Source organism: Apteryx rowi, unplaced genomic scaffold, assembly GCF_003343035.1.
Source record: "Apteryx rowi isolate R43461 unplaced genomic scaffold, aptRow1 scaffold_481, whole genome shotgun sequence".
NCBI classification, from domain to species: Eukaryota; Metazoa; Chordata; class Aves; order Apterygiformes; family Apterygidae; genus Apteryx; species Apteryx rowi.
In genome coordinates, this window is record NW_020450740.1 from 660,415 (window position 1) to 679,063 (window position 18,649).

Here is an 18,649-nt window from a genome sequence, read left to right on the forward strand (position 1 = left end):
GCCATGGCGCCCGGGCCGCTGTGGTTGCCGCGGTGACCGGCGGAGCAACGGACGCCAACGGCCGCGGCCGCCGGGGCCTGCGGTCACCTCGGCGCCGGCACTGCGCCGCCAGGGGGTGGGCGCAATGGCCACTTCGGCTCTGATTTATCTGTTGGTTTTTTTTTTGGCTTCGTGTACGTAGAAACGTTGGTCAGGCCGCGGCTTTTGATGTTGAAAAGTAGCTGAATATTAACACGCACCCCCTTGCCCCCAACGGGGTGCTTTCAAAGACCGGCTGAGGAGGGAAGGGGCAGGCAGAGGGCAGTGGTCTGCGGTGGCTGCGGAGGCCCTTCACAAGGGTCTCTGCTGCTCTAGGGGAAGCGCAGGGGTCTTTCTGCTGTTGAGTGATTAAAAACATGCACATTACAGCGCACAAGAACAAAATCGTGCTCTGTCCAGGGATCTGGAAGGCAGGCGCAGTGTGATGATGCTGTGCTAGAAAACTCAGAGGAAGAGGGAACTCTTCTTCCCTCCTTCTGCTACCATTGCATTAATAATTTTTAGGTTTTGAAAATTAATTTATATCAATTTGGAGAAACAATTACAGATGTTTAACATGACTTAGCAGGACATCTAGTACCTGTGAAGAAAACGGCAGGAAAAAAGGAGACTGGGAAAAGGTAAATTGATGTTGAGTCTGGTGTCAGTGCCAGAGTGGAGGTGGGTGTCGCTGTGTAAGAGTCTGAGACTTGCACTTGTGTAGTCTTGTGCAGGTTTGTCCCAGGAGAGGCAGAGTAAACAGCAACCCGTAGTGGATCTGGATGCTGGGGTTTATTTAAGAACCGACAAGATCAGAGCTCACACACTTCCTCCCTCCCTCCCTCCCTGGTGTTATGTTCACTAGGTCTCAACTTCCCAGCAGGGAGGTCAGTGCTCTGGGGAGTGACCCTCTGATCTGGGGAGTTGGGCAGAAAGGCGTGTCTGTTCCTGCTGTGCAGCTGTTTGCCATTACCAGCCCTGGACATTGTCTGCCAAGGTCCCTGGGCATTTCCCACCATACATCTTGCTGGTCTTCAGGCCCTTCCTCCACTTCAAGGATCTTTCCTTGAGCCAGGATCTTCACTTTCTGAGACAGCTTCTTCTTTTTGGCACCTGCTCTTTCTGGAACCACAAGTTCCTGGTTTTCCCAATCTAGATAGCCTATGTGCGGAAGTACAATGTGTGATTAGCCTTCCTAATGGTGGTTTCTGTCTCATGTCACTTTATAAATTGCAGGACTCACGACATGCCGCTCTTGTTTAGTCCAGGTGTTACCAAAATGTACAACCAGCCCATACTTGCTAGCTACTGGTTGTAGCTAGCAAGTAGGAGACTTCTGCTTGGGAGTTCAAAAGCTCAATTTTGGATATTCACACACACATACACCCAATTGTCTGCTGCCTGTCAGCATTCACAGTGTAAGCTTTTTTTTGCCTATGACAAGGTTCACTGAAGGCAAAGATGGGAAGTTAAAAGTGGTGGGTTAGCTGTAATGACTGAGTCAGAATCAGAGAGGAAGAAAAAATAATTTTTTTGGATAGATGGTGGGATGCATCGCGAAAAATAACAGTAGGTGGAAAGATGAAGGGTGAAGGCACATTCAGAGGAAATAGTGTGTGGCTCAGAGAATACAATGGGAGGAAAAGGAAGTTAAAAGTGAGAGGAATGTGAGAACAGCATCAGCTAGCTTCCCAATCCTTCTCTGAAAGAAATCTGTTATAGCCAAGAAAAATCACTGCAAGAGTGCACAGTTACAGAAAGCCTTCAGGAAGAGGGAAGTAGTTATAAGCAAAGAATTTCAGTTATGAGGAAGGAAAAGGCTGGAGATGGATGTAACAGGATGCATGGAAGATTACAGGATGATTGCAGCATAGTGGCTTTGTGAGGAGGAAGACATAATAGGTTGAGGAGATAGAACAGGGGAAGCAGAGGGAAGGGGTAAAATTAAAGGGAAGATGAGGAAATGAAGAGAACTGATATTTGAAAATCTCATTTGAAGTTTCTAAGCGGAGACTGTCTTCACAGGGTGCTCACTCCTGTGTCCCCTAACATGGAATTTGCAACTCTGGCAGTTTAGGTGTGTATCACTTCAGGACACTGATAGTTGTTTTGGTCATGAGCTTGTAACCATCTACTATGTGCTATAGTAGATGAGTAAAGATGCTGAAGGTAGACATCAGGGGCTGGTCAAGAATGACAGCTGAGCTCTCCATAACAAATGAAGTAAGGATAGTCTTTGAGGTCTTAGGAAATGAAGATGATCAGCTTCAATCTGCTATTATAGAGAAGAAGGACCTGACAGATGGGAACACCATGGGGTGTTATATCAGTGTAATGTGCTGGAAAAATGCTCTTTCTGGTGGATGTTAGCAGGGTGAGAAGCTCCTTGAGGCCAGAGAAAAGCATGTAGCAGTAATCAAAATGCAAGGCTACTGGAGCATGGATAAGATTTTTTAGCTCTTTTGATAGCTTGTAAAAGCCATATGGAGCCATTGAAGCCTGAAGACCTAGAGGGAGATCCATGTTGAAGATGATATGCAGGTTATGGATAAAGACTGAAGAAGCAGGTACAAAGTATGTGTTTTCCTGGCAGATGCAGTAGCATCCTGGACAGATTTTAATTCCATTAATTCCTTTTCAGAGTTATATTTGCTGAAAGTGATGTAATTTTGCTGTTATGTTGTTTCCTAGGCATAATGCTGGGTGTTGCCCATTCTTCAGTAGTATTTGTTTCACTTGGTAACTTAAAAATCAGGTAAAATTGCATGGAGGCTTCATGTGGCTATTGACAAAGCAAGATAATAACCTTAAATGTTTTACTTCAGCTAATATGTAAAATCCTATTTTCGACTAATATATGATTTTTCATCCAACAATCTCCTATCTTATTATATTAAAAATTCAGTATTAAAGACATCTTTATGATCCTTCTTTGAGTCATATTTGTGGTTATGTCCTCTTTACGAATGGGGAAAGGAGTAAGTTTTGTTCTCCATGACTTAAGTGGGTGGTGGAGTCCTGATGTCTAGTCTCTTTGTTAAGAACATAAACCTTTTGAAGATAAGTATTCTAGCTATGGTAAAGGAGGCAGTAACAAGAGATTTGAAGATGTAATTAGAAGAAAGCCTTTTATGTTATGATCATAACAGGAATCATTTTAAGTAAAAAAGACCAGGCAGATGTTTTAATACTTCTAATTTACAGATTAATTCCTGTGATCAGAATCTGAGCCGATGTTGTGAAATAATAGAAATGAACTCTGTGATTCAAGGGCAGCTCTTCACAATCCTCAGTGAAACAGCTCGAGAAGGTAAATCGGTGCTTTGTCTTATTACTAACACATTTCACACTTGTCTTCTTTCTAAACAGTGGCTCTTGCTTTAGGTGTTCTCACAGATTCTTAATATACGTGTTTTCTTAGGTGGGCATTATGCAGGTGTGGAAACAATAAAATCTCGTCTCCTGCCATGGCTAGGAACTTGTTTTTCCAGTGCTATTTCAGGAAGGCCCTTTGAAACTAATCTCTCTCTCACTCAGGTATGTAGGAAAATTATTTTAGGAGAATAAAATGGTATAATTTATACCTGCAGGAGAGGTTTATCACTTTCTGTTAGTAACTTCCCTCCCCAATTTTGCTTAATGAATTATCTCCTTGGTTGCTCATGGAGACAGCTATGCTATTTCTCCCTTTCAGTTTCCATTCCCTTTGAAAGACAAATAAAAGAGGTCATTGAAGTTGCATTTGACTTTCTAGAGCTTCTGCTGTTTTGCAAAAATGAATGACAGAATGGAGTAATTTGCTTTGTAAGAGAAGCTATGTTCTTGGACAGCTTTCCTTACCTAGATAAAGAATTATGCTGGTTTACTGTCTTCGGTTGACAAAGATATCATAGAAGTATTTATGCCATACCTCTATTGATTAAAAACTCAGCACTGTGTGAAAATACATGTATAAGCTAAAGGTATATATCAAACTCCATGCTTTTAACTGTAAGCTCTTTTTCTTTTTTGAAGAAGAATGTTTGCTTAATATCTGAGCATTATAATAATGTCCAGAAGAAAAAAAAATCTGCTTATGCCAATCATGATACCACCACACTCCTGATCTAAAGTTTGGAATTAGTATGTATTTCTTTTATTTTCCTCTGTGTGATATTTACTAGGAGGGTTATAATAATAACTTATAATAGTAACAAGTGTTACTTGATGCAGACTAGGGGAAAATGCTGAAGGTCTTGTGATCTGGCAGTGATATTTCCCTGCTCTCTGACTTCTCATTTGTAAGCCTCTTTTGTCAAAATCGTTCACAATTGCAGTAAGGATAAATGAAAAGTGATATCCCATAGGGTTCAAATTCCAGTGTGCTGCAGGAGTAAGGTTGCTTGCTTTAAGTTTTCTGAAAAAAATAAAATGTAAAATTATGATGTTATTAAATGACAATCTGTGCACCAATCATGGATTTGTCATTGCACATGATATTCAAAATTTAAAGGAAAGCCCACTGCATAGCTACCCATTTAATTATGGTAGTATCAGGCAAATCCATGAGTTGTTATAGACAGAGTTGCATGTGTAGTAGTGTGCCTGCATGAATTCACAATAGCTTTACTTGAATTGGTAGCATAGTCAATCAGAAGACTTTATTAAAAAACAACTATATAACGCATCTGTAAGAACACTTTGTCATGCTGAGGTGTATACAGATGGTAAATACACATATGACACACTTCATGATAGAGAATATAGGAGGTCTAAGTGAAGTGAATATTTTTCCTAATATAATTGTATCTCTTTGCTATTTTCTGTGCCTAGAAGGTATTGCTAGTATCTCTAGAAGGTATGCAATTGCTTTTGTTTCCAACTATTTTAGAAATATTCTTTACTGAAATGTTTAGAAATAGCTATGTCTATACTACATTGTTGAAGGATTCTTTAAGGTAGAGCATTCAAGCAGTGTGATTTTGTGTTTTGTTGTAGGATTCAATGGAGAAAGAGAGGCAGCTGAGAAAGTTTGCCAATAGTCAGACTTTTGAACTGCAAGAACTGCAGAAAGAACTGACTTCTACTCGTCTACAGCTCAGCCATGTGCAACAAGAGTAGGGGAATTAACTATGTTTTTTTTTGTGTGTTTTTTGTTATTGAAAAAAAACCAAAAAAACCAAGACATTTTTTCCTCCAATCTAAATACTAGTAGAGATTTGTAAAATTTTTCATTTCTGATATAAAATCAGAGCTTCAGAATATAGCTAGGCTCTGGATTGTCTAAATTTTGAAATTGCTGATCTGTATACCCAAGGCCAGCTGTGTCCCGAGTCGGGTACAAATGATACAATCATACCTGCGTTCACAAGTTGACTCTGTAGGTTTTGCTTCTGGCAGAAGAGCTATAAAACATGTCAGTATACCAGGCAAGAGGGTTTTGTACAGTGCATGACCATCCATTGGAACTGCAGTTGATAGACTTGCATGCTGAGCAGACCTTGATAAAAATCAATTGAGTAGCTCCGGACCAGCCTTTATTGAAGGACCTACAGCAGTATAATTAGTTATGGATGTAATTGGTATGTGAACATCTAAGAAGATCAAAACCCATGGTGGCAAGATGGAGGAAGAAAGACAGACATGTTTTCAAATATATGACTAGCACTGAACAGTTTTCATACAGTTGTATAAAACATCCTTTGTGGAACATCAGAGTGACTTACCTGCTTCAGAAGCAAATCAGTGCAGTTAGTGCCACTTCCAGGCACTTATCAGAGGTAGCTCCAAGTGATAGACAATTTCTCATCCATCCTATTAGCATGACAACAATGAATGTTCACAGTCTTTTGGTCAATACAAAAAGTGATATAAATCAATGTTTTTAATAAGTGATTCCAGGAATATATTAAATTCTCAGGCTGTATTAGCAAGATATGAGGAAATAGTTTCAATAGAAAGAATATTTCATCCTGCATCTTATTCTTGTAAGTATCTCCTACTTTCATATGAGTATCAGTTGTATCTCATCTTGCATGAATGCAGCCATTCTAATTTTTGGCTGTCAAAGAAGTCTCCCAGTCAACTCTGAGTTAAAGATTAGTGCACCCCCTTGGAAAGGAGATAAAAGGACAAAATGTCTTGCAATCTCTCAGTATACGTTAAGTATTGAAAGTGACAAGGTGGGACAGAGAAGGACCCGACAGTTGAGAGCATTTGGTAGGAGAGATGTTTGTTCTTTGTGTTTCAGATAATTTACCAGAACTAGGTAATTTTGCAAAATTAATTTCAGCCTGGAAGCTCTAAGAAGAAAAGGATTTTTTTTCAGTTGGCTTTTCTAACTATGGTGAAGAGTCAGATGCATACGAAGGTTGGTTTAAGGGTCAGACATTCTATCCTCTGCTCCTGTGTATGGATTGAAAAAGATTATTTGATGAGCTGAAGAAAGGTTGAACATTGGATGGTCAAGGTGAGAAGTACAAGGAAACTTAGTTGCTATTAAAGATTGGAGTGAGTGTGTGACAGGTTGCAGTACAAGAAAAGGCAGTTTGGGATTAGTTCCTGTAAGTAGTGGAAAATCAGTGGTAAAGGGTTTATACTGTTCTGGTGTGGACTGCATTTCTCTGTGCAGTCAGGTCAGAGCGGGCAGGGAGCTGGTCATCGTTTACAAACATAGGATTCTGGAAAGCAGAGAGTTGGGAAGAGGTATTTCAAATGTGAAAGTTTCAGAAGTAATCCTTTCAAGATGATGGAATATAGGGATGTGGTCATGCAGTTATTGACAGGCAATTGTGCAGGTGTAGGAGAAAGAGAAGTCATGTTCCAAGACTGGGCATTCCATTTGTGGGCAGTGAAGCCAGTCTGACTGCCATAAATTGTTGAAACACGTGGAGAAACTGGAACTGAACCTTCATGAAGAATAATGGATTGTAGCAAAATAATTCTGTTACTGCTTGGTCAGATATGACTTTTGTAAACTATTTGTGTGCTGATAGCTTGCACAAAGCCCACTGTGATTGTTTTCGTGTTAAATTATCAAGGAACTGGTCTGCTGAAACAGGTCAGCTTGTCGTGTTTAATTCTCTGGTGGCATCTGTACCTTTGCAATGAAGGGTATTAATTTTTCTTGCAGTCTGACTGAAACCCAGTTGGCTCTTGAAGACACGAAGGCAAAATCAGCCACTACTCTTTTGGCAGCAGAAGATGAAATTGTTCAGCTAAAAGCAGCGTAAGAAAAATCAAATCTTGGGGTATTTGTGGCAATAAGTCAACATGCAGCAGCACAGTCTGTCATTTACCTGAGGGGGTTCTGTTTATTCAAATGTCCTATGCTGTAGCAAAAAATAGGTGCAACTCCTTAACATCCCTGTAGCTTTGTGTCTTTGTGTTATATATAGAGAGAGTTAACAAAAATAGATTCAGGGTGAAAAGAACCCCTATTCTGGCTGAACCTGTAGTATCTTTTTTTCCTTTATGGAAGAGGAAGAGTACTTTGAAATTAGCAACTTGAGAGCATTTGAGTCCTGTAGATGAAGTTAAATATGAGAGAACCATATTCTGAATATAGCTGGAAAGCATTTTGTTTGTAATTTGCTATGATGCTCTTGGAAGTAGCATGTGTGTTAAATAAAAGATGTTCAAGCACTCTAAGATGAAGTTCTTTATGAAGCTGTTTCTTTTATACTAGTTTTGTCAAATCCTTTTGCCTATCTGCAGAGAAGTGGTCATGACTATTGATAATGTTGATGTCTCTGGTTTACAAATGTTCTTTTGAGCTTCTAAGTGTGTTGATCGCATCTGGGAAGTTAATCTGGATTAGTATGACAGTGCAGCTGGAGGACCTTCCTTTCCATTTCAATACAATGGTCCTTAAAACTAATTTTCCTTTGTGGCTGGACCTAGAAGCGGTTTTAGAGGCAGAACTAATTCTTCACTGTTATGAAATGTAGCCCAAGTCATCTTTTTATTATTTTGTCAGAAAAGAGTATGAAGGTAGACAAAATTCCTTCCAACAGCATATGGATTCTTGTGATAACTGATATTTCAACAAAAGAAATAAATATAGTTAGGCTTGTTTTTAAAAAAAGAAACGCTTGCAGCCTTTTAGTTAAATAATGTTGCTGCGCTTCTTGAAAATGAAGGAGACTTAACTTTCCTACTTACACTGTAGGAAAGGATGTGACTGTCCATGAGTTTGTTTTCTTCTAGGGCAACTAAGTGGATGAACTACTCCTGATAAAAATGAGCAAACAAAAACCCTGCAGGCCATTAGAGCTTCAGCTGCCTCTACCAAGCTGAATATCACTTCTTGGATGTTTATTGTTGCTTCTAGGATAGTGCTGATCACTTCAGACTTTAGCTTTTTAGATGGATTCCTAGGTCCTGAACACATCCCCTTAAGATGGGCTCCTTTGATTTGTTGGGTGAAAAGTAGCTCATATAACTCCTTGATTCTTAGATAAGTAGCTTGATTGTTTGAATTAGTTGGGAACAGAGCCTCTCATATTTCCCGTGTGTAGGTCTCAGGCAGGTGATGCAGAAATTCATGCTGCCGTATGTATATTAAGGAAAGAAGAAGAAAACATTCCTGTCTTCCTGTGAATGCAGGAATTCTGTAATCTCCACATACATATGTTTCATGTTTACCCTCAGTTTAGTTGGCACGCTACATTTGCATCTTATATCTGGGTCTTTTACTTTTGATTGAAGTGAAGGTGCTACTTTTGATTGAAGTGAAGGTGCTATTGTTCCTCTTCTGTGAATCATTTTACCAAAGTTTGAAGACTTTTAGCTGAGTAGGATCAGATTTGCCTCATCTTTACCTATCTGTCAGAACCAGAGCCCTTCTAAAAATAGAGAAGTTGAGGTCAGGACCGATCTCTGTCACACTTTAGGCAGGATTTTTTTATTTTTATTTTTACCCAAGAACAATTTGCCAGGAATATCCTTTTCATTTTTGTCTGTTAGCTTGGTTCCTGAGATTTTTGGAATAGCTGATGATCTCATTCCTCATTTCTATAGTCTGTCTGTCTCGCACACTTCAACCAATGTTTTGCAAGCCATCTCAACTAAAGTAGTCTAGCCTCAGTATAAACTCCCATAACCAGCATGAGTTTTCATTATATCAAGATATTCATTGTAATAGGATTTAGCTATTTGCTGCAGAATTATGAAGGAATGTCCCCTCTGGGTTATACATCAATACAGAATATTTTTATGAACACTGGTCAACATTTAAACAGTAATGGGAAGTTCGTAAGAGGAAAATGAGAAAAAATAGTGTACTAAATACAGAAAAAAACAGGTTGTTATAAGCAGCCTGAAGAAATGGTTAATTCTGTTAGTACTATTATAAATGGAAGTTTACTTCTAGAGTGTTTAGACTCTTCCTAAAAGTAGTCAAACTGAGCAAAGCTGGACAACTCACTTTGAAGAAAATGATGTCATGAGAGCTTTTCTTTTCTTTCTTAGACTTCTGTAAGGAGGACCTCATATACAGATTGGCAGAAAGACATTTTGATAAACATGATTGCAATTAATGACAGCCAGTGCGGTGGCTTGAATCAGTTACCTCAGGAAGCTGGAGTGTCTCTGTCACAGGGGGCTCTTAAGAATAGGTTAAACAGGCATCTGGTGAGAATGACGTAGGTGTAGTTGTACTTGCCTTGAATTTCAGCGTAATGTGACTGAACGAGTCAGGTCTAGCCTGAGGAGTTGGGGAACTGTGAGGGGCTTTATTCCTAGCGATTTATTTTAAACTGGAGGACAGCAGTTGGTTATTTTTCCAAGCAACATTAAGCAGATACTTGACACGCATTCTGTTGTATTTTCTCCTAAGGAACTGTTTGGTTTAAGATGTCTACTTTATTTTTAAATGGTTCTATGGGGGAGTTTGAAGCACTGAAGAAAAGGAAGGACAGACTGCATTTTTCCAAAATGAGAAGAAAACATCAGTATTTTTTAGAAAGAAGAAAACAACGGTAATATCTGCGTTAGGAAGGAAAGCAGAAATGTTGGGATACTTCCTCTGTGTGCTAAGTAAGAGTAAAGGACAGAAGATAAACTTACTTAACTGGTTGTCTGCCAATATTTAAGAAGTGCTTCTATTGAGAAGAACAGAAGAGTCATAAGATTTTGACATTACTTGAGTAACATCATTAATGATATCCTCTGACTGACCAAAATACTCCATCAAAGAGAAGAACCCGAGGATCTGATATAAGAAAATAAATAAACCAGCTCAGTTTTCTATTCTGCAGTTTAAGACTGTAGGTAATGTGTTCAATACGAGAATCCAGTCTCTTTTAGACCCACATCATCTGAGCTAGTGCAAGGACACCAAAGATTAGCAAGTGATCTGTCCTGTAAGACAAAGTTTAGTGTATTCAGTCTCCTGCTACGATGCACTTTTACATTTTAAAGTGTAATTGAGTGTGCGCTTTGGAGTTTGTTTTTAACTCTTGATTTCCCTACATTTCAGCATAAGGAATCTGACTTGCTCAATATTTCTGTTCTTTTTGTCTGGTGATAAGGATTAACTCGATAGATGGTTTGCATTGGTAGAAAGGCACCTTGTAACTAACTTTATTCTGTGTGGTTAAGTCTGAAGGCTTCCCATGCCCAGGAGGAGACTGCTCTGAGGAATTTAGATTGTCTGAATGACTATGAGCAGCAGATTCAAATACTGAAGGATGAGATTTCTATCTTGGATGCCCAAAAATCTGTTCTGCAAAGCAGGTAGGGGTGTTAATCAGAGAAGTCGCTGAAGCCATTGAATCAGAGAAATAACTGAATTTAGGCAACATGAACTCCCACCTCATTTTAAGCTGAAGTGTAAACAAAACTAACTTTTGCACTTTTTTATCAAGGAACATAAACTCTTTAACAGAGTGCCCAAATGTGTTAATGTCACCATGTTAGGCTGTTATGTTGAGGTTCTGGCAAAACAGCAAAGAGAACAGCTTTACAAAATACACGGAGAGCAACAATACAGGATAAAAACAGATGGTTAGTTTTTGTTTATAAGCTGCCTTTGAACACTGTACTGTTACAGGGCAGAACTTGTTATTACGTTCTTATTTGTTTGACTTTACAACTCTGCACTGTTACTGGAGAAGGAACAAATCTCTAAAGTTTTACTAGCTAAAAGCATGCTTTGCTGAAAAAAAGTGCTTGGCTGCACACACATTTGGAATTATTTTAATTTTATTCTTCAGGATTTAGTCCATAAAATGTAATGACAGAAGTGCCTTCATACTGAGCTAATCACTATTGTGGCTGCAACTTTACTTCTTTAATTATTTTGGCTCAAAATCTCCACTAACTCTGATAATAATAAAGTTGGCACAAAACTCTGTGCAACAGGCCAAGGCATCTGAGGATAGTGAAGTGACTTCATGCTTCTTTGCATGTCTCTTGTAGACTTGCACGGAGCCGCTCTCCTTCCCCAAGACACAGTCAGAGTAGGTCACCTAGCCCACTTCCCCTGAGGAGCTGCTCACCTGGCCGAGCCAGGCTTACAAATGCTTCGCGTCATGCCTACCTGGTGGCTCGCTTCGGTGACATTTATGCTCAAGAACGCTTGGATGCAGAGACCCTTCTGAGGACATACATCAGCGATATGGAGATGGTGCAGAGGATAATATACATTGCAGCTGTGGTATGACAGTTAAACTGAACTCTCAGTTTGATGTCCTTTTCACATTTTTTCTGAAGCATGTTATTCTTTTGTCCAGACACCATAACAGGGTCAGTAATCTACAGTACAGGTGCTAAAAGGGGCACATAGGAAGATTTTGAATGGTCTTGAAAGGTAGATGATTCCTGCACTAGACAACACTGCTTTATTTAAAGGAATACTTTTGAAAAGATTATATTTTAGAAAGGTAAAAGTCTTTCCATATCATGATTCACACTTACCTATAGATATGTTTACCAGTTTTCTTGGGTACCTTGAAAATACCCAGATACCTCACATTTACCACAGGCTCAGCCTGAAAAAATTGTTTTCATTTTTCTGTGCTTAATTTTCTTTTCTGTAAAACTGATGTAGTACATACCTGTGTCAGAGAGGCAGCATGTCTCTTAGTGTATGTGATCCCAAGCATGTAATTTCCATAACTGTCAGTCAATTTACACCTTCCAAGTATAAATTTTCTTGCCAACAGAAAAGAGGTACTGCTATCAGACAAGTTAGGCTGTGACATATAAAATACTCATTATTAAACTCTGTTCCTTGATATCTTTGAATGTGGTTCTGTTGCTTCTCTGCGTGTGTGATGGTATCTTGCAGAAAAACAGAAGGTTAGGTGGGAAGCATTTTAATTCTGTCTTCTGAAAATAAATCACACTTGGCTTAATCTGAGAGATCCTCCCTATTTTTAACTTTCTGTTCTACAGCAGCATTCCATCTTCTTTCTTACAACTATGACACTGGGTTGCATTCATCCTTTCAGATCACTGATAGAAATCTAATCTCAGTCTTCTGGATTTAACTAAATGTTCTTTACATTTGCAGGAGGCTTTTCATGCAGCAAAGATGGCCTACAGGCATTTCAAAATGCGTGTGAGAAAAACTCTGTCTCTAGGTCACTCGGGGCCTGAGTCACTTGAAGACACTGTCCTGGATTATATAGTTCGCCATGAAGATCTGTATGATGTTCAAGCCAGTGTCAATGTAAGTCAAGGGTGGTGGGGGAGTGATGTGTTGATCTATTTCAACATCTAATGAATTCAGAGTGTATGAACTAGAAATTCACTGTGACTTGAAGTGGGAAGAGAAGTTTATCACATGGATTTTGTCCTGTGGCAGTTTGTTTTCCAAAATAATATTGCACCATGGCCCAGTTATCGTCTGTTTTATTTGCCTGTGACAGTGATGTCTCTTTCTGCTAGAATAATAATATTGGCAAGATACAGTCTAACTATAGTTAAGCAAATAAATTTATGCTAAATTGTATTATTTTTCTTAAACTCTGTACTCTACTGAAAAATTGCATTCCCCTCCTAAGAGTGATGCCAGTGACATGGCTGATACTTTATTTCTAAACATAACACCATGTTCTTTCCAGAGCTAATATTTTCTGAAATAGCCTAAATACAATGTTTCTGGGAGCCCTTTATTGTAATGATTTTTAAATGTAGAAAGCTAAGAAGCATAATTAGGAGGGATTTCAATTCTTGCCCATGAGTAAAAGTGTTAGTGAGCTCAAATTTCTCACTTATTGTGTTTATTTTCAGGAAGTAATTCGTTCCATGAACATCAACCCAAAGATTTCATTCCCACCAGAAATTGATTTCATTGTGATCAGCAGTTTGATTCGAGAGTTGTGCCGTGTGGCATTTTCAATGCAGACACTGATTCCTCCTCTTGATATTGCTTTTGGTACAGATGGAGAACTTTTCAATGAGACCAAGTAAGAACTCCTTTTCATGGACTCATTATAAAAATCAGAGATGGGGAAAAAAAAAACCCAATCCATCGAGTTGTACAGCCCACTTCTTTCCTAATTACTGTAAAGGTTTAAGATTGATGGTAAACATTAACTAAGGGCAAATATTCCTGGTCTGTAATGAATTCAGTATGTCTTTAAGGTTTATGATAGTATATAATTGCCAGGATGTAGTCCAGTGTTAACAGCGTTTTTTAATCAGCAGGGGAGCAATTTTCTCTATAAACCAGCCTCTTCTGCATATTTAATTTATCCTTTAAGAGGTGAAATAACATCATTTTTCCTTTCCCTGCTTAGTCTCTCTGCCTCCAGTGTTTATAAAATGCCTTCATCTTTGTTACTTTGTTCTGGCCCATTTGGTAGAAGTCATGTTTACAGAGATCTGGCAGTTGGTGCCTGATATCAGGATCCTCAACATGTGTGCTCTGACCTACAGGCTGTGACTGCCGTATGACATATGGATCTTAATACACCACTGTCTCTTCTGGTTTGGAGTTGAGCAAAAAGCAAAATGCCTCTTAGAAATGGGATTTTTTTTTTGTTTATAAGAAAAAATGCACACCATAACGTAGTTTTTGTTTTTCTAGACTCAGGGCTGGCTGCTGTGTGAGCTGATAGAGAACTGTAGGGTACTTCCCAAGTCTTCAAGAAAGCTAATGGGATTGAAAGCTTCAAAGAAACTTGCTCTCAAGAGTAAGAAAAGCCACAGCAGTAAAGAGGTTTATGATAATAATTTAAAATAAAATGGAGGCCAGATGGGGGAAGAGCTTGAGAAGCCAAGGAGAGAAATAGGAAGGCAAAAGTAGCCCTTCAACAGGAGAGTGTAGAGTTGCACATGACTAGTTAATGGTCCTGTCCCAGTACTGGGCAGTTAGCTATTTGATACCCAAAGCTATTGGCTGAATTAAAAAGGCAGCAATGCTACAGTATGGCCTTAGGATGCTTTTTCAGTCTATTTGATGTGTGTGGCCTTCAAAAAATGTATGTACGTATTTGCTGTGGGAGATATATATTTATATGTGTCATAGATATGTACATATGTGTGGTATAAATATATGTGATATATGTGCTACAGAGATATGGAGCAAAATTTGTAGAAATTGAAATGACTCTGCCAACTATATGGGACACCATTCTATAAAAGGGCTGACCAAACTTTACTGCATCTTCTGTCTTCCTCCATGCAGAGTTATGTGGCTGTTTACAACATTGTTTTATAGTTTATACATTTTTTTTAATGTCAGTTATTTGGTATTTGTTTTGAATACCAGGTATCCATAAAACCAGACATGTAATATTCAGCCAATTTTGCAGACTTAGGAAGGTAATATATATCTGCTATATTAATAAAGCCCTTTAGAATATTTTTTCTTAGCTTAAAAGTCATTGTTTCATTATCAGTATCTGAGGAGCTTGCTAATACAATTGTCTCTCATGGATCATAAGATACCAGGATGCAACTTCATAGTCAAGATTGAGTATTTCTGTAATATCCTTTATATGGGCCTTGTTTTGGCAAGATATTTTGGGAAGATGGGATGACTATGATTGCCAAAACATGCTTAGGAGTTTTGGTCTCAGTGGACCCAAGGATCCTGACATGTATGTAGGCTATACAGGAACATAGCCTAGTAGTCATCTGAAGTGTGAGATGGCTATATCAAGGTGTCTCTGGGTATAAGTAGACAGTATGCTCTGCTAAGAGTTTGTCTTAATAGTGTGTTCCTTTCGCATGTATTCKTAAAGAAAACTTATTTTAGTGGTATGGAAATATTGTCAAGAAAGATGTATATGAGCTGTAACTAATATTCTGCTTTTGTCAGCCTTGGTGACCTGAAGCATCATGTTTATCTTTTGGCACTTACTTGTGGACATGTCATATACTCTGTCTTTGAACAGGTACCGTCATAGCTTTGACTCTGATTTCACAGCTCCCCTGGTGGCCTATCACGTGTGGCCTGCTCTGATTGAAAATGATGTTGTAATTGTGAAAGGGGAGGCAGTTACAAAAAGAGGAGCTCTGGTACGTACTTTCATTAAGGGATGCATTAAGGGAAGTCATCAGACTTAAACTCTCTGTTTACAAATTTAAAAAGATACATTCTTGATTGCTCCCTGTCTGGCTGGAGTTGTGTATATCAAATATCAGATTTTAGATCCTTATCCTGCATTTAGTTTTACATAGATGTATAGTCCAATTTACCTTCCTGTCTTCATCATGCAGTAAAGATGCATGATTGTTGACAGAGCCTTTTTTAGGCAGAAAGTCAACCTTTTGTCCTCAAGCCTTGTCTCCAGCACAGCAAGGCTGCTTACAGAGTCTGTCTTTAATAAATAGTCTCTCTCAAAAGAGGTTTGCTAATCTCTTCTCTCGTAGTGGTCTCACAGGAGCAGAAGTAGAAGCAGAAGCCGCAGCCGTAGCACGAGTCCTCTTCGATCTCATTGTGTAAGCCCCAGCTGAAAGCTGGTAGTATAAACAGCATCTAGGATTTTAAACTTGGAATGTGGGCAACCTTTTAAAAATGCTAATGTGCTACATGCATATTTTGAATATTGGGAATAGATGGTTTTGTTTGGAATGAGGTGAAGCTGACCTGACAGATAGTTATTGCATGGTGTAATTGCCAGTGGAGAAATTGTATGAGAAGCAGATCATCATTAAACTCACAGAAGTATCAATTAATTGTGGATCTCACAATACTTTCCCATTTGAAGTCCACTCTGTCTTTCTCTATAGCCTTTTACTCCCTCTGGCTTCAGTACCCTTCTAAATAACAAATTAAACCATCTGGAAGTGTTTTAGACATCTTGCAGTACGTATAAATAGCACATGGTCCCTGCCTCCTGGAATTAGTAATCTACATTTACTCTCCACTGCCTCAAAAGAACAGGAAATCAGTGTGGGATGGGCAGGAGAGGAAGATCTGAAGCAGTACAAGTAAGGTGATGTGAAACCTCAGCAGAGTTCCACATATAGCTACATGATATTTTTAATTATCTCAGCAAAAATCATGTATATTTTTCTGATTGTTTACCCATATTATTAATTTGAAATAAGTACCCTCAATTTAAAATGTGAATGTTATGGAAAATATGAAATGCTTTGGGTAAGACTCACTTTTTTTTTGCGCAGGGTGTAAAAGAGGCGTACAAAAAACTTGTTGAATTTGACTTTGTAACAGTGGAGTTTCACTGACATAGTAACGTGTGCAAGTTTTCTGAATGTTGGTGTGTCCCTGATGCCTTTCTTGGGTGCAGTTCTTTAGTGGAACTGAATTCCCGTTTCTGTTTGTCTTGCAGCTATCTCGAAGCCGCAGTTCTTCACCCTTAAGGAGCGGAAGCCCAAGTAAGTGGGCTCAGTTCATAATGACTCATGGTTTTCACATTAAGCCCTTGAGAGACTGAGCAAAGAGAGGAAATAACATGCTGAAGGTCTTTGTCTCTAACATGCTTGTCCAAGTTTTGTGTTTAAAATGAGCGGCCCTTTTCTCTGTGTGGAAAAGGGCTGAGATTTTTGACTTGGAAGAGAGCTTTCTTTTTACCCTGCTCAGACCACTGTCACATGTTCTCTTGCTGCTGGTTGCTTTTATACCATGGCCAGTTCTATAGCCAGTAAAACTTACTCTCTTTCCCACAAGAGAGCCAGTTAGCTGCATGCCTGCTGGCTCCATGCTTTTCAAAATCCAGAGAGAGTTAAAGAGATGGTGAAGGTGAAGTGAGGGTTTTTAAACAGTATGAGGGTGTGCCCATCTTGAAGCTAAGCCTATTTACAGATTCAGAAAAAAATAGTTATGCTGAAATGTGTATTTTTTTCCAATAGGGCTTTAGGCTAACTGGATATGTTTCTGTGATAGTACATCCGGATCAGTCAACTTCAGTGGTGCCTTCTCCTCTTCCATGAGTACCTCAGATCTCACAATAATGTGAATGGCAGTTGTTTGTCGCTCCAAATGGAGGGTTATATGTTGTTTTTGCTTAGTGTGTTTTTATAATTATAGAAGGTTTATTTATAATTTTAAAAACTAATTCAACCCTTTTGATAAAAAACCAAAAAGGATAAGGTGCATGTAATACAGGATCATACTCATTTGGCAAAGTTTACAGAGCTCTGAGGAACCCATGCTGTAATGTTGCAGCTGTAGATAGAACGATTGCATCTAGAATGTTTTCCCCAGATACCAAATGATGCAGTTCGTCCTGATAGGATGTTTAATATAGGCAAAATTGTAAGCATTACAGGTGTTCAGATTAGCTATTACTTGAAAACAATTTCATTAAATGGTGCTTATTTACAATTTTAGGAAACAGCACTAATCTCAGGATGTGTGAATCTCACACAGAATCATTTTAAGTATCTCCTTACGGTAATCTGAATTTTCTAACTACAATGCAGAAGTTGCGCAGAGTAGTTATAAATTACCAGTATTTTATCAATCCTTAGGACTTCATTCGTGATTTTTTTATGAAGGCACACTGCCACATGTGTGCTTTTAATAAAGCAGTAACAGTCCTTGTTAAATTCATTCTGTTAATTAAGAAATGAATATCACAAAGATTGATAATTTGGACCTTAAAATATTTTGAAAGTGTGTCACTGACTATTTGCAGGCTTGAAATATTTAAGGCTAACGTAAGGTGACCTAACTATTCAGTATCACTTTTAATGAACTTCACATCAGACTAATAGATTAGTAATTCTTGTGAATGCAGACACAAAAACCTGGCCCTTTATCACTTATTGTGGGTATTTATCACATTCTAAATATAAAAATTGAAGACCTGAAAAGTTTTTCTTCTGACATTTTAAATATTTTTTGTTCCACTTGTAAAGTTGATTTTAATATCAGCATTTCTGTTTCTAAGAGAACTGACACTGTCTTTCTCTTTGAACCTCATCTGTAGGGCCAGCCTTAAATACAAGCCACACAAGTGACTGTTTGGGTTCTTGTGCTTTTACATAGGAGTGTAGGATTTGTCATAATGGATCTGACCTTTAATTCACCAAGTCCACTGTCTCATTCCAGTCAATACCTGATGCTTCAAAGAAATGTGGAAATTCCCCCAAATTCATCTCTGCAGTTCTGGAATATAAACAATCAGAGGGAGGAAAATTTCCTTTCTGCCTCCTGTTGCAATCATCCTGTGTCCTGGAGCATGACATTTCATTACTATAACAAATGAACAAATATGTATTTTATTAG

At 38.6% G+C, this 18,649-nt stretch overlaps 1 protein-coding gene across 1 annotated transcript; it reads left to right on the forward strand.

Annotated features, from left to right (window-relative positions):
* The first annotated feature begins 2,211 nt into the window (after positions 1-2,211).
* SPATA18 (spermatogenesis associated 18) lies at positions 2,212-17,397 on the forward strand. The gene is made up of 13 exons (XM_026078640.1): positions 2,212-2,349; positions 3,223-3,328; positions 3,440-3,555; positions 4,996-5,114; positions 7,130-7,225; positions 10,600-10,734; positions 11,419-11,656; positions 12,515-12,673; positions 13,237-13,412; positions 15,348-15,471; positions 15,826-15,894; positions 16,749-16,794; positions 17,269-17,397. The coding sequence occupies exons 1-13, from the start codon at positions 2,212-2,214 to the stop codon at positions 17,274-17,276; spliced, it is 1,530 nt and encodes a 509-aa protein (XP_025934425.1). The 3' UTR covers positions 17,277-17,397.
* Positions 17,398-18,649: the final 1,252 nt, after the last annotated feature.

What these genes read in the sequence shown, in the direction of transcription:
- SPATA18 (XM_026078640.1), top strand. Translation starts at nt 2,212, where the DNA reads ATGACAGCTGAGCTCTCCATAACAAATGAAGTAAGGATAGTCTTTGAG. An exon ending in CAGTGAAACAGCTCGAGAAG is followed by an intron (nt 3,329 to 3,439) that starts GTAAATCGGTGC and finishes GTGTTTTCTTAG; the next exon opens with GTGGGCATTATGCAGGTGTG. An exon ending in TTACAAAAAGAGGAGCTCTG is followed by an intron (nt 15,472 to 15,825) that starts GTACGTACTTTC and finishes CTTCTCTCGTAG; the next exon opens with TGGTCTCACAGGAGCAGAAG.